Source organism: Nelumbo nucifera, chromosome 3 (genome assembly GCF_055504915.1).
Source record: "Nelumbo nucifera cultivar China Antique chromosome 3, China Antique-T2T, whole genome shotgun sequence".
Lineage (NCBI taxonomy): Eukaryota > Viridiplantae > Streptophyta > Magnoliopsida > Proteales > Nelumbonaceae > Nelumbo > Nelumbo nucifera.
The window spans coordinates 53,195,287-53,216,198 of NC_142651.1; the positions used below are offsets into that span (position 1 = coordinate 53,195,287).

At 37.2% G+C, this 20,912-nt stretch overlaps 1 protein-coding gene across 2 annotated transcripts in view; it reads left to right on the plus strand.

Moving 5' to 3' along the window:
• The first annotated feature begins 4,731 nt into the window (after positions 1-4,731).
• The window catches only part of LOC104600904 (casein kinase 1-like protein 10), a 28,053-nt gene continuing 11,872 nt past the window's right edge, over positions 4,732-20,912 (plus strand). For both annotated transcript variants that reach the window (XM_010264064.3, XM_088900137.1), the window contains exons 1-5: positions 4,732-6,100; positions 6,227-6,267; positions 9,435-9,504; positions 9,718-9,866; positions 9,954-10,049. In XM_010264064.3, the coding sequence (XP_010262366.1) occupies positions 6,025-6,100; positions 6,227-6,267; positions 9,435-9,504; positions 9,718-9,866; positions 9,954-10,049 (432 nt within the window). In that variant the 5' untranslated portion in view covers positions 4,732-6,024. The remainder of the gene's footprint in view (positions 6,101-6,226; positions 6,268-9,434; positions 9,505-9,717; positions 9,867-9,953; positions 10,050-20,912) is intronic.

Sequence of the window (20,912 nt, forward strand, 5' to 3'; positions counted from 1 at the left end):
TTTAGGTCAAAATTTTACCTTCAATTATGGGTGATTGCAAGCCTAGGAAAAGTATTAGGAGGCACTACAATAGTGGCATTGGAGGGGGAGTTTCAATGGAGGTGGTGGATTCCAGAATGAGGGTAATTCTAAATACTAAAGATGATGAAGGACATAGAGATTTTACTTAATAATGGAAGGCATAGAGGTTTGACTTAGAAGTTTCAATAATCAGATTGGATTCTGATTTGACCCGGATCCAATCTGAATCCAACTATGCCCTGTTTGGATGGAAAGGTACTAGTTTGCACACAGCCTCTGTTTGGATGTTTCATGCTTCATGATGACTATGATATTAATTTGTGAATGGTGGTGGCCATGTAATGTACTGCAACAACGACAATGAGATGCTTTGCCTACTGGCTACTATCCAATCCAATCTGATTCAATGGCATCATCATCATCCCTGTACCCCTATCACTACTTTGAAAGTAGTTGCAGGTTAAGTGCTTTTATATGGTAGTTTGTTGTGTTTCCTCCTTTTTCTTTAATATATTATATACATGTCTGTCTGTCTCAGTTGAGAAATTAGGGCCCATTCAATGACTTTAGACATCTAAGTTATCAAATTCCCTGCAATAGTACTGGCACACTTTCTTTCATTATAATCATGGCTAAATTGCTGGAAAAGAAAGCTTACTGCACCACATAAATGGCACCAGTTCAGTAGATGGGAAGAATATAAGTTCATTCTGCTAAATTCAGAAGTGGGTCTCTACAAATACTCAATGAGGTTTCTTTTTTTTGCAGGGGATTGTGAATAAACCGAAATGTATAAGGTTGCATTATATTGGAATTGGATAAAGAATTAGATTTATCAAATCTACAAATCTCTGAATTTTGGGCAATCTCATCATCATCACAAAATTCAGAGAAACATGGAAATTCTTTTAGCCCCCGTTCATTTTTCGACAAGGTATTTACCCGGGTAAATGCATTTACCCGGACAAGTGTTTCTCAAGAAAGACTTATCTGGGTAAGTGCATTTACCCATGTTCTTTTATTTCTCATGTAAATTAGGCAATGACCATTTTAGCCATAAAAGTCTATTATTAAAAGGAGCATTTTTGTCCCATTCAAGTATTAGCAACTTCCCCCAGGTGGGAAAGTTATTTACCCACCTAGGAGATGGGTATCAATTAAAATAAACTTTCCTTGGTCCCCACATAAATCTGAAAAAAAGAATATGAGATTCTTGGTTAATGAGAATCAAAATCCCATGAGCCAACTTCCCCCCACTCCTCTCAAAATCCAGAAAAAGAACCCCCCTTGGTGAAATTCAAATTCCTTCTGCAAGCTGGTCATTTCATTTCCATGGGAACTGGAATTCAAATTCATTCCTCCAGATATCACAATTTACAAAAGCAGTCTAAAAGAAGCTGGAAGTGGTCCTCTCTTGACAATCACTTCTAGAAAAGCACAAAATATTGTTTTCCATTTTCTGCATTAGTTAATCATCCTTTCAAGTTAAGGTTGAGTTCTATTAAATTTAAAATTAGGTCAAGCCCAACTTGACAAATTGATGGGCCTTGCTGGAAGTGGTCATTGGTCATATCTTTGATAGAGAGAGGTTGTGATTTGTGAAGGTGCCTCATGTTCTAATCATGATTAATTCCTTGAGTTGTTAGCTAGGTTTCAAGGGCTGCTTTGGCTGATGGGTGTGGCCAAAAGGGGCCAGCCTATGTAATGGATCTCTCTTAGGCAGGAAGGTTTTCTGGTGGGCCAGGCCTGGACCTTATTTAGGTCTACTTAATTATGAATCCATGTCTGACCTAAACCTTTAGTTGGGCCATACTCAAGCCTGGTCTAGCCTTGGTTGGTAAATGTTAATACACAACAGTTGGAGCCCACTTAGCCTGACCCAGCTTGTTGACAGCCATAATGGTCTGTTTGAAATGTAAATTCTGAATCAGCTCAAATCAGTATCACTGTTCATCAAAAGCCTTGACCCAAGGAACATTATGGCAAAGTCTTCGTTATTCCAAAAGTTTGATTTTGCTTAGCCAAGGTCTATATTGTATATAGTGGATATTTCATATTTGTCTTAAGTTCTGTGCAATTTATTAAAGTTAAATTCAAATACCATATATCATTTAAGATTAATACTTATACACATGTGTAACATGCGTTCTTTCACTAGTTTTGTAAATGTTCATAAATAAGAGGAAGAGCGCAATTTCTACTACACTCTCCATTTGGCTATAAGTGAATCAAATTAGATCTAAAAGTATGATATATTTATTAAATGAATTTTTTCGATGAAAAAAATAGAATTACCATTAAAAAAAAAAGGACAACCCAACCAACAAGCCTCCTCATAAAAAAATTTAGCCCGACAAACTACTTCATGGGCTAAACTATTCTTCGACCTAAAAACATACTTAAACAAGACAGGCATGTTTACCTTCAAAAAAAGAATATGGTCCACCAAAGGCCACTAAGTCAAGTGGAACACACCCCAACACCAGAATTTCAAAGGTTTACAGCAATCAAAGAGTCCGAGAAGATAACAATATTGTCAAACTCCTAATTGGAAGCAAACAAAACAACAACTAGGATAGCCCTCAACTCCATTTTCACCACAGATTACAAGTATTGCCCTCCTGCAACATTAGATATTACTTGATCAATTCCACATTTCCACTTATAAATACATATATAAAATATAGTTTTATCATTAATGTTTTTTACAATTAAGTTGGATTTAGAATTTAGATACATTTATTTTTCATTTATAATATATATTTTTTGTTTTGTATGTAATTTTTATATATTATAATTAAACCAAATACTTGGATACATAAACGAATTGAATTCGAATATATGTTATGTATTTTGCATATCCTTTAGATATCAGATCGAATTTGGTTATACCTCTATTTCAGTTTGATCTTATCTATTTGCAGCCATAATGGTTTTTTAGTGGTTTTGAGTAGTGACTTGGGGTGAATGATCGAACATTTAGTATATGTTTGGTTCTGTTTATATTTATTGACTAAACAATGCCACATAGGCATCTTATCAACAAATGCCTCATTAATTGCATTTGTATGTATCGATGTTTGTAAAAGCAAACTTCGGTTTCTGTGCGTCTCTCCTGTTTCAGGAAGCTTCATTTTGGAGCTTCTTGAAACATATAGGCGTTTATTGGCATTTTGCTGATGTAGTGCCTAATGACGCCTACTCATTAATTGTTTTTACCGATTTTGCAGTCACACAAGTACAAAACGTTTATTCAATAAACATAAATAGAACCAAACACCCTCTAACAATATTGAGGCTATATTTGGCTTGAAAGAAAAAAGTAGAAAAATGAAGGAAAAAATAGTCCCTATTCCTTGTAAACCAAACACAACCTAAATGGCATTCAAAACTTTTTTTTTTTTTTATTTGTTACCAAACTTTTTAACCCCCCAAACCTAATTTGTGTCTCGTGTCCATCTTATCATAAGTTTTGGCTACCAAACCATCATGAATACCAACTTAAGCCCAAGATCCCTAATCATAAGAAACCCAAGAGCTATTCCTCTTGATTGTTAAGTCATAGCAATACATCACAATTGTCGGTTTCAGCTCAGCAACTTCATATTATACATGCCACGTGGCTAGCTTTTCCGAGTGACCTGCATGTTCCTTTATTTCTTGGTGTTTTTATTGCTTAGTCTCTCTTAGAAATCCTTAATGCGTTCGTACAGTTTGATGCAGTGTTAAGGGGGTGTGGCCCGTGTGGACAAATACATCTGGGAAACCAATAAAATATTCTAAGGTGATTGAATTATAAATATGATTTTTTTTTATATTAAAATATTATAATGTGATTGAACTATAAATATGACTTTTTTTTACACGTGATGCAGCTTTGGCCCCTTTTGGGGAGGAGTGATATATGCTAAACCCAATTAGCGGGTTAATTGTGGTTAGACCTGTTTATGGGCCAGGTAGCCTGACGGCCCAGCCCGTTATAAGTTAGGCTGATTATAATTTTAGGCTTGTGGGTTTGGGCTCGGGTTTAAAACTTTAGATTTAACTTTTTTTCAGATTGGGCTTCGACTTTCTCAAAAAAGCCTAATTCGAGCCCGGCATGATACTATATATATTAAATACTAAAAAATATATATATAATATTTTTCTTTGTTTTTTTTCTCTTTTTATTGAAGTAATAGTAAAATATTTATTATTTTTGAGTTTTGAAAATTTTTAATATAAATAAAACACTTTTTATTAAATATAAAAGAAAATAAATTTATATTTTCAAATTTTTAACCAAGTTCAAGCTCAGACCCGAGTTTTAGGTCAGGCTTAAACTCAAGACTTAGGCCCGATGATCAGGCCGGACTTAGATTTGGGCTGAATGTATTCTGTTGATATGCATAGCACTAGAATTCAGTACATGGAGAGATACCGTCTGGCTAATTAAACTATTGGATCATTAGCAAACTATCAAAACTATTTGAATGTATATATTGATCCGTGATTGAAGACTTCGGGTGTGAATGACTAAACATGAAGACAACCCCACATAGAATCCAATCCATCCATCTCTTCAAAACACACATACAAAGTATGTCACAATCCCAATATCTGGAGTAAGTGTGATTTTGGACCGCCCAATCCAATATCATATTTAGGTAATTTCGGTTACCAACCCATCTATTATCTAAACAAGTAGAAGGCTAGAATCTATAGCCCCCTGTACCAGCATATTTTGAGAGATGCAAGTTAGCAAACGAAGGCTGCCAAAAATCGCTACATTTTAAACCCTTCTTTTCTCGGTTTCTCCCACAAAGCCAAGAGAGATAGAGAGAGAGAGGAGAGAGAAAGAACCTGAACAAATCAAAGGCCAAAGGCAAGCACGTTTGTTACACAACCAGCTTGCTTTCTCTTCTTTAAACGGCCGAGGTCAGAGACAGACAGACAGGGTTAGAGAAAGAGAGGGAGAGGAGTGAGAGTGAGAGTGAGAGTGAGAGTGAGAGAGGGGGTAAAAAAGAGAGACAGGGAGAGAGAAAGAGAGGAGAGAGAGAGAGAGAGAGAGAGAGAGAGAGAGAGAGAGAGTGTGAGAGAGGAGGTAAAAAGGAGAAGGAATCGCTTCACCGTTCACCCCTTGTTCTTTATATTGAAAATAAATAAAAAATAATAAAAGAAGAAAAGAAAAAAACAAAAGCAAAAATCTTCCACCAGCTTTTCCTCTCTCATTCCTTTCTTTCCTTTCTCTCTTTCTTACTTTCTTCCGTCGCGTTCTACCACCTCTCTTATCTCAAGGATTCTTTTCCCGAAATCCCCTCGAATAATCGTTTTATTTTTTCTTCGGATAAATTCGAATCGGTTTGTCTTCAGATCCGTGGATAATCTTCGAATTTCTGCTTTTCTTGCTGATAAATTCTGGGCATTTTTTTTTTGTTTGGTTTCCGCTGTTATATTTTATAGTTTTGGTTAGAGATTTCCTTTTTGGGGGGATTGGGTTTCAATCGAATTCGATCTTTTCAGCAATGTCGGTTGACGGTGCGGGAATTAGGGTTTCAATTCGCAGCTGGTAAGCAGAGATTTAGGGTTTGTTTCCTCTGGTGATGTAGATTCTGGGATCAGTTTTTGTTTGTAGTAGATCGGCTTTGTTGGATTTGGGAGGAGGTTCAGGGGTTCTGGTTTGGTGGTCGATGAGGAGGATCGTTTAATCGGTAATTGTTGTTTTACGCGGTTTTGCGTGCGCCCCTTAGCTGGAACCTAAGCGATTTGAGGGAATTTTTGTTGAAATATTGAAGAAACGGAAGGTTTCTTTGTTTATTAGTTGCACTGTGAAATTTTGCGACTCTGTGGATCTCTTGTGAGATATAGGGATATTAGAGGAGGATTTGAAGACGGATCATTGAGGGTTCAGTTATTTATGTTTTGGAAGGGTGAAGAATTTGGTCGGAATCTGAGCAAGGGAGAGGCTAAGGTTGTCATCATATTTAAGCGATTGGGTTGAGGTCTTTTTAACGGGATTGAATCATGGAGCATGTTATTGGTGGGAAGTTTAAGCTTGGGAGGAAGATCGGGAGCGGATCTTTCGGTGAGCTATATCTAGGTATGCTGCTGGTTGTTCCTTTCTGGCATACTGATTCTCTTTCATAATCGTCTTTTTCTGCATTGTGCATTCACGTATTTTCTCTTTCCTGATAAGTTATTGTTTTGGTGGTTCAATTTGATTTAGGGGTTAATGTCCAAAGTGGAGAAGAAGTGGCTATCAAACTGGTAAGTCGTCCATCTTTTTCTGGAGAACTGCACTTGCACTTAGTGTTGGATAGGATCTAATTTACCGTTGGCATGTGTTAGAATGTTAATTCAGTAACTTTTCCTTGATATCTGGATTAAGCAGATGCCACTTCTTCTTTTGTTGTGATTTTGCTCTCTGAGCATTGGTTATGTCCTTAAGGGGAAAAACCGTTTGATTTGTAACATTAAATGAAGGGAACAAAAAAAGTTGCTTCCATTTTTTTGGTTCCGCTAGTTATGACATATTGAATCTACTTTTTTTATAACCAAGTTCTCAATCTCTTCGGTAAAAGTGGTCTCTCTTTTCCAGATTCCCTACCTTTGGCATCTGTAATGGAATTTCCATTTTTTCTGTACTAAGCAAATCAAATACGCAACTCTTTTGTCTCTCTCTCATATGTATATTTGCCTTATCTAGATTTTTCACATAATCACCTCCCTGTACATGTTTGTATCGTCCTCCTCCTCGAATTTTTGGGCACAACTTTCCAAGCAATGAATTATGTATTTTGTGTCTGTTTTGCTTTTGGAATTCATATATTATATAAGTCAACAAGATCCTGTTCATCCATATCAGTTTGGAAGAGAAATAGTAAGAAACTAAAAATAGTTTTGATTAGAAATGGAAAACAGAGAAATTGAGAGTAATACCTTAGGCCTTTTAGGAGTTCCACTTGATATCCAGGATGGAAACATTTGCTACTACAACCACCATGGAAAACATTCAATCATCTTTTCATTTATTGAAAAGAAATAAATAAGGGATAAACAATTCTTCCTTTTTATTTTTTTATTGGGAACATAAAGAAGATTGCGTTTAGTTGGGAATAAGGCTTAGATGATGACGGGAGGAAGCTCCTGGTCTGCCGTCTGCCTTTTCTGGTGGTTGGTGGCTTTCATGTTTCATTGGCCCTTGTGGTTTTACGGGATCCTGGTTTTTTCTGTAATTGGGCTTGGTGTCATGTTGGAGCTTGCTGTCTTGATGGTCATCTGTTAGGGGCCAATTTGTACGGTTTTGGGTGTTCGGGTGGGATCTGTAGGGCCTGTTCGTTTGTTCTGAAGTCAGACATCCGAAAGTGCAATAATTACATTAAGAGGCATATTGGTATTAGTGAACTTTTCTTTCCTCTGAACTTTGAATGAAGAGAATGTTGTTCTGAATTCTGAAAATTATCAGATATCTATTTGACCCCATGTATTAGAGTTTTTGTTTGTCTTTTTGGGGGTATCATTGGAAAACAAAAAGTTGTATGATTACACTTTAAGAGATAAGAGATAAGATGATAAGAGGAAACGAACAACCATTTTTCTTTTAAAGTTAAAAGATTCATCTTAAGAGATAAGAGTTAAGAGGAAACGAACAGGCCCGTAGTTTTTCCTTTTTCTCTTGGGTGACCTCTGGTCACCTTCCTTTTATTAATTTCTTTTTCTTTCAATAAATTTTATTTTATTATAAAAAAGCTTAGATGATGATGATAAAGAAGATTGCATTTCAGAAAAAAGATAGGAAGTATGCTCCCTATATGATCTAGGGAAACCAAAAAAAGCATGGACACTAAACATACTCGTTGTTGAAATATGATTATTACAAATATTATACCCTCCCAAAAACTTCCCAAAATAAGTTTTTGCTCCCCACACTTTTCCACTTGAATGATCTTTTCAAAGAGGATGGCAAAGATTGAGCTTCTCTAATCATGTGTTTTAGCATCCATCCAATAGCCACTTGGAAATCTCCTGCTAACATCCTTTCCAAGCCCAGCAAAGGGGTTGCATTTCCTTCATCAATCAGTCATGAATATCGAAGAATCATCTCACCATCATGTCTTTGATAAGCTACTTGTACGTGTTACTTTTTTATTTTTCTGCTCATGGTCTTCAGCTTCAGCATTTTCTACCATAGACTTAGGGGCCATTTGATGACGGATGAAGTAGCTGAACCAAAGACATATTGCTTTATCTTTTAGTGGATAAAATAATTAAATGTAAAATATCTGGGGGTATAATAACCAACCTAATTTCAGTTTAAGCCATTAAGAAGCTCACAACCTCCTTAATAACTTATTCATTAAAAGAAAAGCAAAAAGTCATTCAGTTAAGGAGCTATTTAATAACTGTTAAATTGGCTGAGTTGAGTTACTTCTTGCTTTTTGTCTAGTGAATAAGTAATTCAGTTAGGAGAGTTCTATTTAATTGCAACATGGCATGTTGGAAATTGGAATGACGGAGTGGTCAGTAATAGCTAATATTTCTACCAGGAAAAATAGAAGTTTGGTAGAATGGAATCCACCTCCAAAAGGTGTCATCAAATTAAATTTTGATGGGAGCAGCCAAGGTAGCCCTGGGCCTTCAGGTATAGGGGGTGTTACGAGGAATAAGGGCAGCAACATCATCTCCTTATTCTCAGACCCGGTGGGAGTGGGGGACTCTACAAGGGCAGAAATACTAGCGGCTGTAGAAGGGGTCCAGATTGCCAACCAGCTTGGGGTGGAACATCTCCTAGTTAAAGGGGGCTCACAGGTGGTAACAGGGTGGCTTCTAACCCAGATGCTACCATTTGGAGGTACAAAGACCTCATCAAAACGGTGAAGTGGTTAACCAGTAATATGGGAGTTGAGGTTAAATGGGTAAGCAGGTCGGCTAATACTATGGCCGTTTTTTTGGCCAAACGGGGGGTTTCCAGGGAAGGTCTTTTTTGTGCTACATTGTAACTTGTTCTAGTATATTGGAAAGCTGTACTTAACTAGCTTGGAGAGGTTGCATCTCCTGCCTCTCTTTGGGGACCTTGTACTAATTATCATTGCTGATTAATAAATTTCATTCAATTATCAAAAAAAAAAAAAAATTGGAATGACCAATTGGCCACTACTCCTAATATTTCATTCTATGACTATTTTATCCACCAAAAGGCGAATCGATAAGTAATTCAGTCCATCTAATTCAACAGTTATCAGATTGCCCCTTAGCATTTGCTACTAGTGACCATTGTGAAAGCATGTAATCTTCTTTCCATTTTTTGAAAAGGAACAATGGAGAATATTGAACTTTTATTTTGTATATTTGGTTTTATGCATTTTTCTACAATGGGACATAGAATACTTATTCCTTGAATATTCAACCTAAACTTCCCTTGATATTTTACTCAGGAATCTGTGAAGACTAAGCACCCTCAACTTCACTATGAATCAAAGTTATATATGCTTCTTCAAGGAGGAAGTAAGTTTCTCCTCCTTTTCTTTGTTCTTTATTTCTTTCTTTTTTCCTTTTTCTTTTTGACTGTAGCAGATGATTTGATAACAGAGTAGGAAGTAGATTTATATAGGAAAAATGGTTTCTTTTGTATGATGAATCATCAGAAAACTGGATGCAGTTAATTTGCTTAACAACTTAAACTTGGAGTTCAATCTGATTTATTTGTTTTATGTGAAGCGGGAGTTCCCCACCTGAAGTGGTTTGGAGTTGAGGGTGAGTACAATGTAATGGTTATTGACCTTCTTGGGCCAAGCCTGGAAGACTTATTCAACTACTGCAATCGGAAATTCTCATTAAAAACAGTTCTGATGCTTGCTGATCAATTAGTAAGTATAAGTTATTTGGTTTATAAAACTAAGTCTCTACCTGATTTTTAAGCTGTCTTTAAATATTCCACCCACCCCTTTTTCTAGATTAACAGAGTTGAGTATATGCACTCAAGGGGCTTTCTTCACCGTGACATAAAGCCTGACAACTTTTTAATGGGTTTAGGGCGTAGAGCAAATCAGGTATTGCCTTTTTTTAATAATAATTCTTGCTTAAGCAATAGCTTCATTATCTGCATATCAGATATTACATGGGCTTGTTTCCTCTACTTGGAGTTGCTTGATTTTTCCTTTAGCCATGGTGATCTTTTCTAATTCCCTATATACTATGTGTGTTTTATTCTCAACTTGGTTTTGCTGTAATAAATGATAATGCGCCAGGAAAAAAAAGCATCATGCATTCTTTATCAGTATCTTCTTGGTTCACCCACCAGGCATCTTCTGGTACATGCATATGTGCATGTCTCTTGCACTTAAATGGCCCTAATAGATCTGGTATGAATGCCCTTGGAATGGATAATTGAGACATTTAAAGCATAAGATACAGCTGTTAAAAGAACAATTGAGCAAATTTTTGGCATTGCATCACCATCTAATTATTGGTGGCTAGGGTTGCTAGGCAGAATCCCTTGTTCAGCTGGTCTCTTGGTATTTGCATACTCGGCTATTTTTTAAGAGGGTACAAGGAGGCAGTATGGGCTATTTTTTGTCAATAATGCTTAAACTATTTCGTATTACTTCCACCCAAGTCTAATGGAGGTCCTAGCATGAGCATGAAAAGACAAATAAGGATCCATGATCACGAGAGTTTGGCAAAAGTTTTAGCGCCAGCTGCCAACCTGATGCAACCCTCCTTTTCTGTACTTGGGACTGGCCTTGTAAGACAAACAGTGGTGTAATTGTCATGCTGAAGCATCCCTATCAATGGGCCAGCTTATTCTACCCACCCCTATTTTTCTATTCATGTTACTAGTTAACCCTTTTAGAAGATGAAACCTTAAAGCAGCTTATTCCCACTCATTGGCTGTCTTGCTATTGCATCACCTGTACTGTTGGCTGATCTTGCTGTCCACCTATATCTGATTCCAAGCTTGCTTAACATCTTTTTAGTTTTTAATGCCTCAGGGTTCATGTCTATAGTGACATAATCCCACACCATCATTTATAAGCCACCTAACTACAATGTGGGAATCTCTTTCTACCAATAAGTTACTGAAATTTAGCATCTTAACCAACATGTCTTCTATTACTTGGTGTGATGATAAAGTCTTGGGCTCACAAGCATGGAAATGCAGGTTTAGGTTTTCTGGATCCTTTGTTGAAATTGTGCAATAGACTTATGGTTTTAGCTTGTAGAAGCATCTTTTTATGGAATTCATATGGTCATGGAAATTCTAGCTCAGGGAACAAGGCAGTTTTCATACTCTCATGTTTATTTTTTTTTTCCAATGAAGGGAAAATGGTGTGGGGCCAAAATCCAAGAAAATGGAAGCCAAATCCATACTTTTCTCTTGGTCTATATGGGCCTTCATGTGGCTATCTTGATTTGCTAGCTATCAAATCTTCACATATACATGTGAACCCAACCAAATTCCGTGAGTGTTAAAACTTAAAAGTTGGAATAAGTTGAGCCTTCCAAAAACCAATAAGTTAGATGTCAACTTAAGTGCAACCGACATGATTTGGCTTTAATGCTCCTGATCAAATCTTTGACTGGATTCTGAATATGCTGAATGATGGGTGGATCCTGAAGATTTGAATGGGTTTTTAGTTACAAGTATAGTAGTCGATCAAGACTACAATCAGTCTTGAATCCCAACTGATTTCAGATTGAGAAAAAATAGAAGGAAGAGGAAGAAGAAAGGAGAAGAAGCAGAAGTGCACAAGGGTTTTGAAAGGAGGGACAGATTGAATGAGTCTGCCGCCGCCACTCTCTTAATATTTATAGGTTATGTTCACTAAATGTAGGAAATGACAGAACTGCCCTTAATACTTACATGGCAAATAAAACAAATAAAAGACTGAAATAACAAGCTGTCTAAGATAACTACCAACTAACACTGACATGACTAACAAAGGTTACACATGCTGTCATACGAACACAGTGGGGACCACAGCCGTGGGGCCCACATCAGTGTTCTCTACACTCCCCCTCAAGTTGGGAATGGATATTTGTCATTCCCAACTTGAATAGGTCTGCCTCTGTGGTCCCCACATCAGTGTTCTCTACACTCCCCCTCAAGTTGGGAATAGATATTTGTCATTCCCAACTTGAATAGGTCTGCCTCTAACTTCTTCTTTGGTACAACCTTGGTGAGAAGATCTGCGAGCTGCATGTTGGAGGTGATATACAGGAGACACACTTCCTGTGATGAGACCCTCTCTCTGACAAAATGTCAATCAACTTCGGTATGCTTAGTTCTGTCATGCTTTACCGGATTGTGAGCTATATTAATAGCGGCCTGATTATCACAATACAACATCAAGGGCTTCTCATAATCAATACCCAACTCTTCAAGTAGCATTTCAGCCACTCCGTTAGCAACTGGCCTGTATTCAGCTTCGGCACTAGAGCGGGAAACAACACTTTGTTTCTTACTCCTCCAAAAAACAAGGTTACCTCCCACAAGGGCACAATATCCAGAGGTAGACCTCCTGTCATCAGCACTCCCAGCCCAATCAACATTTGTATAGACCTCCACCTTCATGTGATTATTGTTCTTGAGCAATATACCTCTACTTGGGCATCTCTTCAAGTATGCTAATATTCTTTTTGCTGCAAGAAGATGAGTAGTTCTAGGGGAATGCATGTGGCTGACAACACTGACTGCATAACTGATATCTGGCCGAGTGAGGCAGAGATATAGGAGCTTTCCAACCAACCGTTGGAACATAACTTTGTCTTCAAGAGGCTCCCCACCCTTTGCATTGGTCTTGTGATTCTGTTCAATGGGTGTATCTGCAGGCTTGACACCTAACTTTTCAGTTTCCGCCAACAGATCTAGAACATATTTCCTCTGAGAGATAAAGATCCCCTGTTTAGATCTAGCAACCTCAATACCCAAAAAATATCGCAGTGCACCAAGATCTTTCACCTCAAACTCTTGATGGAGTTGTTTGCGGGACTCAATCTCACTACTATTATTCCCTGTCACTACAATATCATCCACATATACAACAAGCAGGGTCAAAGAAGAGTCCACCCTTTTAATGAACAATGTATGATCTGACTGGGCCTTATTCAATCGGCAAACCTTCTTTCCTGTCTCTGTATCATAGAATCCAGGGGGCAACTGCATATAGACCTCTTCCTGTAAGTCTCCATTCAGAAAAGCATTTTTAACGTCCATCTGGAACAAGGGCCAAGAATAACTTGCTGCAAAGGCTAATAGAACTCGAATAGTGGTCATCTTGGCTATTGGGGCAAAGGTCTCCAAGTAGTCTATACCATAAGTCTGAGTGAACCCTTTTGCAACCAACCGGTCTTTGTACCTTTCAATGGAGCCATCAACATTATATTTCACAGTGAATACCCATCTACATCTAACTGGTTTCTTTCCTTTGGGTAGGTCAACTAGCTCCCAAGTATTATTTTTCAAAAGGGCATTCATTTCAACTTTCATTGCATCTTTCCACTCTGGAACTGATAAGGATTCTTGCACTGTTCTGGGGATAGGGATATTAGCAATGGAAGTGAGATAGGACTTGTAAGAGGGAAATAGGCGATCATAGGATAGAAACTGGGAAATGCAGTGAGCTGTGGATGTGGTGCAGCGCCGTTTCCCTTTACGGACCGCAATAGGGAGGTCAAGGTCAAGGTCATCCGAAAAAGGAGAAGTAGCAATAGTGGAAGGTATCTCAATGGGCCCTAGGACTGTAGTACCTGGATCTGGATCCGCAAAAGGAGCTGGGGATGGCCTGGACTGCTGATGACCGAGATCAACTTGCCTACATCGCTTGTGATAGACATTCAACTCTTGATCCCTCTGACAACCCTCACCAGTACAGCCTTCATCACTCCATGGAATGGGTAAAGGAACAACCTCATATGAGGTAACCCCACTCTCACTGCACTCCCCCTGAGGAAAAAGACCCAAATTCGCATTCTCACTACTCCCCCCCTGAGGAGAAATCCTAGGATAATAGGGTGCCTCCTCAAAGAAGGTGACATTCCATCGAGACAAATGTCCTCCCTAAAACAGGATCATAGCAGCAATAACCCTTTTGAGTTTGTGCTAACCGAGAAAAATGCATTTGTAGGCCCTAGGGTCAAATTTGGAATGATGAGGTCCAAGAAGCTGAACAAAACAGGTGCACCCAAAGGTCTTAAGAGGAACAGTAAACAACTTCTCGTCTGGGTATAGAAGGATAAATGGAGGCTTCATATCAAGAACCCGTGAAGGAGCCCGATTAATGAGATACACTGCCGTGAGGATAGCATTACCCTAGAAACGGATAGGCACATTGGAGGTAAACATAATGCTTCTAGCCACCTCCAAAATGTGCCTATTCTTCCTCTCGGCAACCCCATTCTGCTGTGGTGTATGGTGCTCTGGTGAATAACCCCATGATCAAGTAGATAAGAGGCCAATGGCTTAGCAAAGTATTCTTTTGCATTATCAGATCTGAGGACTTTGATTTTGACCCCAAACTGGGTTAAAATCATCTGATGAAAGTTTCGGATCAGAGCGGGAACCTTAGCTCGAGAACGCATAAGGTAGACCCAAGAAAAACGGGTATGGTCATCAACAAACAACAGAAAATACCTGTACCCACCCATAGAAGGGAGGTGATATGGCCCCCAAACATCGGTCTGCACAATATCAAAAGAATTATTACTTCTTTTATTACTCAAGGAATAAGATGTTCTACAATGTTTGGCAAGCTCACAACTCTCACATCTCAAATTTGACATCTCAACAGACTCAAATAAAGTAGGAAACAAACTCTTCAAAGACCGAAAAGATAAATGACCTAATCGATTATGCCAAAGCATAATTGGACTCACACACTGAGAAACAAAAGACTTCTTATCCACTGGCTCTTTCCAATGAGGACTCTCTCCAAGTAGGTATATCCCATTCGTCTCATGGCCAGTCCCAATCATCTTCCTCGTCTCCAAGTCCTGAAAAACACATCAGTCAGGGAAAAAGGTTACTGAACAGTTTTGATGTTTGGTAATACTACTGACTGAAAGCAAATTAGTATCAAGTTTAGGAACATGCAAGACAAAGGATAAAGAGATAGTATCAGATAACTTGATGTCACCCTTGCCAGAAATGGGAACAAGAGAGCCATCAACAATGGATACTTTATCCCTACCAGAAGACAAGTGATAAGTAGTGAACAATGATGGCAAGCTAGTCATATGGTCAGATGCTCCTGAGTCTATTACCCAACAGTGTTCAGTATTACATGGAACTGAAGCATGGTAGGCTGAGGCCTGGGTACCTGAATGAGCAAATGCAGATGTGGCAGAGGCTGATGGTGATTGAGATGACTGGGCCGAATTCCCAACCTCCTTTTCCAATTGTATCAGGGCAGCCCGAACAGCAGCTAAGGTATCTAGGGGTGTGCCTTTTGTGCCTGACGAGAATGTAGAATCAGTATTCACTGCCATATGAGCATTACCCCTTTTATTCCTCAATTTTGCTGGGACTAAATGAGGGTGGAGCTTCCAACATGTATCTTTCGTATGCTTGGGTTTCTTGCAATGTTCACATACTAGATCCCATTTGTCTTCCTTCTTCATGTCTCTTTTTGTATCACCCCCAGACTTGGGTTTAACTGCTGCCAGGGCTGGGGGAAAGGGCTGATGTTGCATCATAACCTTCCTCCTGGTCTCTTCACTATGCACAAGGGAGTATGCTTGAGAAAGGGTCACACTGTCTCTTGATGATCAATTTCATGCCACAGTGATTTCAGTATAGAGAAATACACAGAGACTGGTTTCTCTCCTTGTTTAAGGTTATTCACTTCACACTTTAGTTCATAGGCCCTAGCAACATTAAGGGGTTGGGAGTAGGTCTCTTTCATGACATCCCATATCTCCTTGGCTGTCTTTGCCCACAAGTAATTTCGGCTGATATGTGGCTGCATCGAGTTGCACAGCCATGTCATAACCAAGTAGTTCTCCTGAACCCACTTGGTATACATTGGGTTCTCCTTGGAAGGGATAGTTAAGTTTTCCCCTTCCCCCAATAGCCATCATGGCTGATTGGGCCCATTCCAAGTAATTGGATCCATCAAATCTCGCAGTTGTAATATGAAACGCAGTCTCAGCCATACTACCAGAACTGCTGTTCCCAAACACACCTTCTTCCTGATTTTTGAACTCCATTCTTGGTCAAGAATCAGTAGTTAAGAACTATTAGGGTTTCCACACTAGAAAACAGCACTGAAGCAATCGATCACAATCAGAAAACTGTATGAAATCAGTTCAAATCTGATCTGAAACCAATCGGCAATCAGAATATATGCAGTCTGATAACAGTTCTCACTCTCAAAACAGGCTCGGAAGCCAAAACCAGGTCTGAAACTCACTTAGAAAGCACTCTGTAGAGCTGAAGCAGAATTAGGGTTTCAATCGTAGGGTTAGGAAGACCCTTGTGAGAACATAAACAGTGCTCAGCCGCACTTTCCAAGAGAATTCACAGTCAAGTCTAGCCGTAGGGTTAATGACAAACCCTAAAAAACTGATCACCTCTGAGAGAAAATAGGATGGTTCGGCTGCTCCCTCCTAGATAGGTCCAACCTATCTTGACTGACAGCAATCTCAAGGGAAAAATAAAGACTTACCCAGAGAATTTTGATCGCTACCTTCAATCGTGGCTTGAACCCTAACCTCCTCAGATTCTTCCTGATTACCAAAACACTGTAAGCTGCGACAAGTCTTCGAACAACTTCTAAACTTTTTTGGTAACCTCCAAGAATCAGCCAATGAACAGTCTTTTGTAAGCTTCCAGCCCTAGATAGTTCTCATGTGATCGGCTGGACTAGACTCACATGAGAAACCCTAGATAGGCTCTGATACCAAGTAGTCGATCAAGACTACAATCAGTCTTGAATCCCAACTGATTTCGGATTGAGAAAAAATAGAAGGAAGAGGAAGAAGAAAGGAGAAGAAGCAGAAGTGCACAAGGGTTTTGAAAGGAGGGACATATTGAATGAGTCTGCCGCCGCCACTCGCTTAATATTTATAGGTTATGCTCACTAAATGTAGGTAAAGGACAGAACTGTCCTTAATACTTACATGGCAAATAAAACAAATAAAAGACTGAAATAAATAACAAGCTGTCTAAGATAACTACCAACTAACACTGACATGACTAACAAAGATTACAGATGCTGTCATACGAACACAGTGGGGACCACAGCCGTGGGGCCCACATCAGTGTTCTCTACAAGTATTTTTAGTTCTTTCTGTAAATAAGGCCATTATCCAATGTTGGTCCCAGCTATCTGGGGTCTTGGGAGGGATGGACTGGATACAGACCTAAGCTTTGTCATTTTTCTTTCTTTCTTTCTTTATTTACTTTTTGCACAAAGTGACTGCTCTCAGACTCAAACCCGTGTTCTCAGATCTTATTGACTAAGATTTTACCATAACACCATGTAATGACCCCTGTTTTTAGTTCAAGAAAATTAAATACTTTGTAGATCTTAGAAGATCCATTTTGTTTCTCTCTAAATACTCCTTGTAATAGCTCATTTGAACCATTGAATGAATAAAGAGTTTTGTCTATTGATGTGTTTTGGCACCAACTCCAAACTTATGAAGGTGACGATTCTATTAGGATCTATTTTTAGTTTACAACAGGTATCTTGTTTAATAGGTTGAATATTAGGTGGCGTTTGATAAATCTGAAAAGCTAAAAAGATATGTCTGAAATCTGAAAAGAGACATAGTTGCTTTTCGACCTTTTAGAGGCTATGAATAAAGAAGGTTGTTTGTGTTGGATTAAACCTTCAGCATTTGAAATTCATTGATTTTACTATTTTACCCCTAGAATAGACTATTTGGTAATTTTGAGTTCAATTTGCATTATTTCATAAAAAATAATTTACTAAATTCAAAATAATATTGAAAAACATGAGTAAATTATAAAAAATAAAAATATTTTATTAAAATAAGAATAAAATTGAAAAATACATATCAATTTATAAATTAAAAATAAATTATTAAGAGTTAAAATAATAATGAAATAGTAATAAAGACCATGAAGTCTGAAAATGTTGCTTTTCAGATGCCACCTACGTTTGTATGGTTGGGGTGGTTTGTTAGGTCTTTTTCTTTGGTTGAAGTGTTTTTTTTTTGGTGTTTTTTCTTTTGTTGGATTGTTGTTTTCCCTGGAGGTGTTTGGGAGGTTGGAGTATTTTTTTTTTTCATTTTTCTCTTGGGTGATTACTTGCTACCTTCCTTGTTTTACTTCTTTTTTTCTATTAATAATTTTTTTTATTATATAAAAAAAAGAGGCACCTAAAGAGTGAATCAATCTCACCACTACACTCCACCACTCTTTGAGGCGCTCTGGTTTGAAAACCTGCTAATATTCCACCGTCTTAACAAATCATTAATATTAACACCACTAAATTCTTTACATATCAATACCCAGTGTGCAACCCTTGTTGTTGTGGGTTCAATCACTCTTCCATCATTGGATCGGAGTCGGATTTTGCCAAATCTGATCCGATTACAGCACTAGATGCTAACCACCACAACTCTTAGCCAGAAAAGCTAGGCTTTCAATTGGGGTAACAAGCAATTTAAAGGATGCACATGTGAAAAATGCCTTTGGCCAAAAGGGTCCATACCCTCTCATTAGAACCCGAGACGAGAAGGATAAGGTCCTAGAGAGTGAGGGAATCAGCTCTTTGGTTTCATTCTCTCTTAAGGGTCTCCTTAAACCCTAATCCAAAACCAATCCAAATTCATCACAGGAATACAAGTCAACAATAGGTTCGTTTTCTAGGTCTAAGATATCGTCATGGTTTCAAATGTCGCTAATGTCGCCCAACATATGTCGATGTTGAGGCTCACCGACATGAAAATGGATGGTAATATAAAAATTACATTATTTCGGTTGACATTTCCTATATTTCGGAAATGTCGACCAAATCGGTCCAAATAACCAAAAAAAGACATTTTTTCCTATTATGTCGACAGGATGTCAACTAATGTACATTAATAATATAATATTATTAGTATAATATATTATTATAATACAGTATATTAATATAAATTATTCCATTAATAATTTATATTTAATATTTCAAATAAAATATTTATAAGAAAGAATTAACAAAATATAAAAAAAAAGAATAAATTAATTACTTTATAATATAAAACATAAAATATTTTTCAAGTAATAAAATATTAACTAGATAGTATTTTTTAAAATATTTATTAAAATCAGAAAATGTTTACTAAATTTTATAATAAATCATATTCTACATTTAATATAAAAATCAGAATAAATTTATTAGATTTTATACTAAATCATAATTTATTATAAGTTTAGTATTAAAAATCATAATAAATTCATTAAGTTTTATAAGAAATCAGAATTTATCATAATCTTAATACTAGAAAAAGGAGAAACAGTTTATTAAATTTATAATAAAACATAATGTATTACAACTTTAATATTTAAAAAATCAGAATAAATATATTTTTATTTACTAGTGTGAAATAAATATATTAGAATTTATAATAAATCAGAATTAAAAATAAGAAAAGAAAATATCAGATAACCTTGTAAAAACTTTAAAATGCATAATAAATCAGTAAATCGTCATTTACTAATTTGTTATTGATCTTAGTTTCTTAACTTTATATAATGGTTGGGAATAAGATAATAGTCTAGAAATATGTATTAATGCTTCTTTTATCATTTTACAAAATATCATTGCATAGTTCCACATATTTCATAATATTTCCACAATGTCTCTAATTTTTACAATATCCCCCTCGACATTTCTGGCATATGTCCTATATTTTGGTAAGCGACATTTCCATCGACATCGACATTTTAAACCTTGGATATTGTTCTGTTAGGAACAAATGGAAAAGTGAAAAATTTCCCACTGAAAATCCTCCCAAAGTTTCATCCCTTGTCCTGAAATAACATCATATCTTATATATTGGAGGGAGGTTGGAAGTAAAGTCAAAACTTCTATTCATGGGCTTCTTGTAGAAGCTCTTAGGTCCTAAGTTCCATCCATTGGGATGCAACCTTTAAATGCTTTCAATTACCCATAAAGCCTTTTTTTTCCTGACTTCTTCCTATGCTCAATCCTCCCTCTTTTGCTTTGCTCACATCTGAACACATCAAATGATGATTTACTCTATTATTACTCCCATCCCACAAAAAAAATCCTTAGGCTGTGTTTGGTTGCAATGCAAACAAATTTGTACTGATGCAAAACCATAGCAGTGCTAATGATTTAAATGTAAATTCTGACTTATTTTTGTTTCAAATTTTAGCTTATTTTGTTTGATTGCAGTACAAATGAAGTAAATTAAGACATGAAGCAGAATAAAGTAAAACCCAAAACAAAGTTAAATGGGAATTTGCATTTTTTTTCATTTGCACTCCCATGCATTTGTACTAGTGCAAATAAAATTGAACAACAACCAAATGCAGCATTAAGGTTGTGTTTGTTTGCGGTGTAAAATGTCACTGCCTGTTCGATTTTGTCCGCGTTTGGATGGAGTGTAAAACGTCATTGGTGTAAACCATCACTTCTGGTTCTGTTTTGTTCGCATTTGGATGGAGATGAGGTTTACAATGTAAATCAATGTAAAAACTACATTGATAAAATCAATTTAGTACTACATCGATAATCACCTTTTTTATGCCTACTTTGTCAACGGTTTAGTAATTTTCAAACGGTTCGGTGTGAAACTCCATTGGTGGAGTTTTACATCAATGAAGTTTACACTACAAACAAACACAACCTAATTAATTTCTCAATCTTTTGCACTACTCTCACAAGGACCTTAAACACTGATAAAGACAAATTGGAAGATTGGAAAGAGAGGAT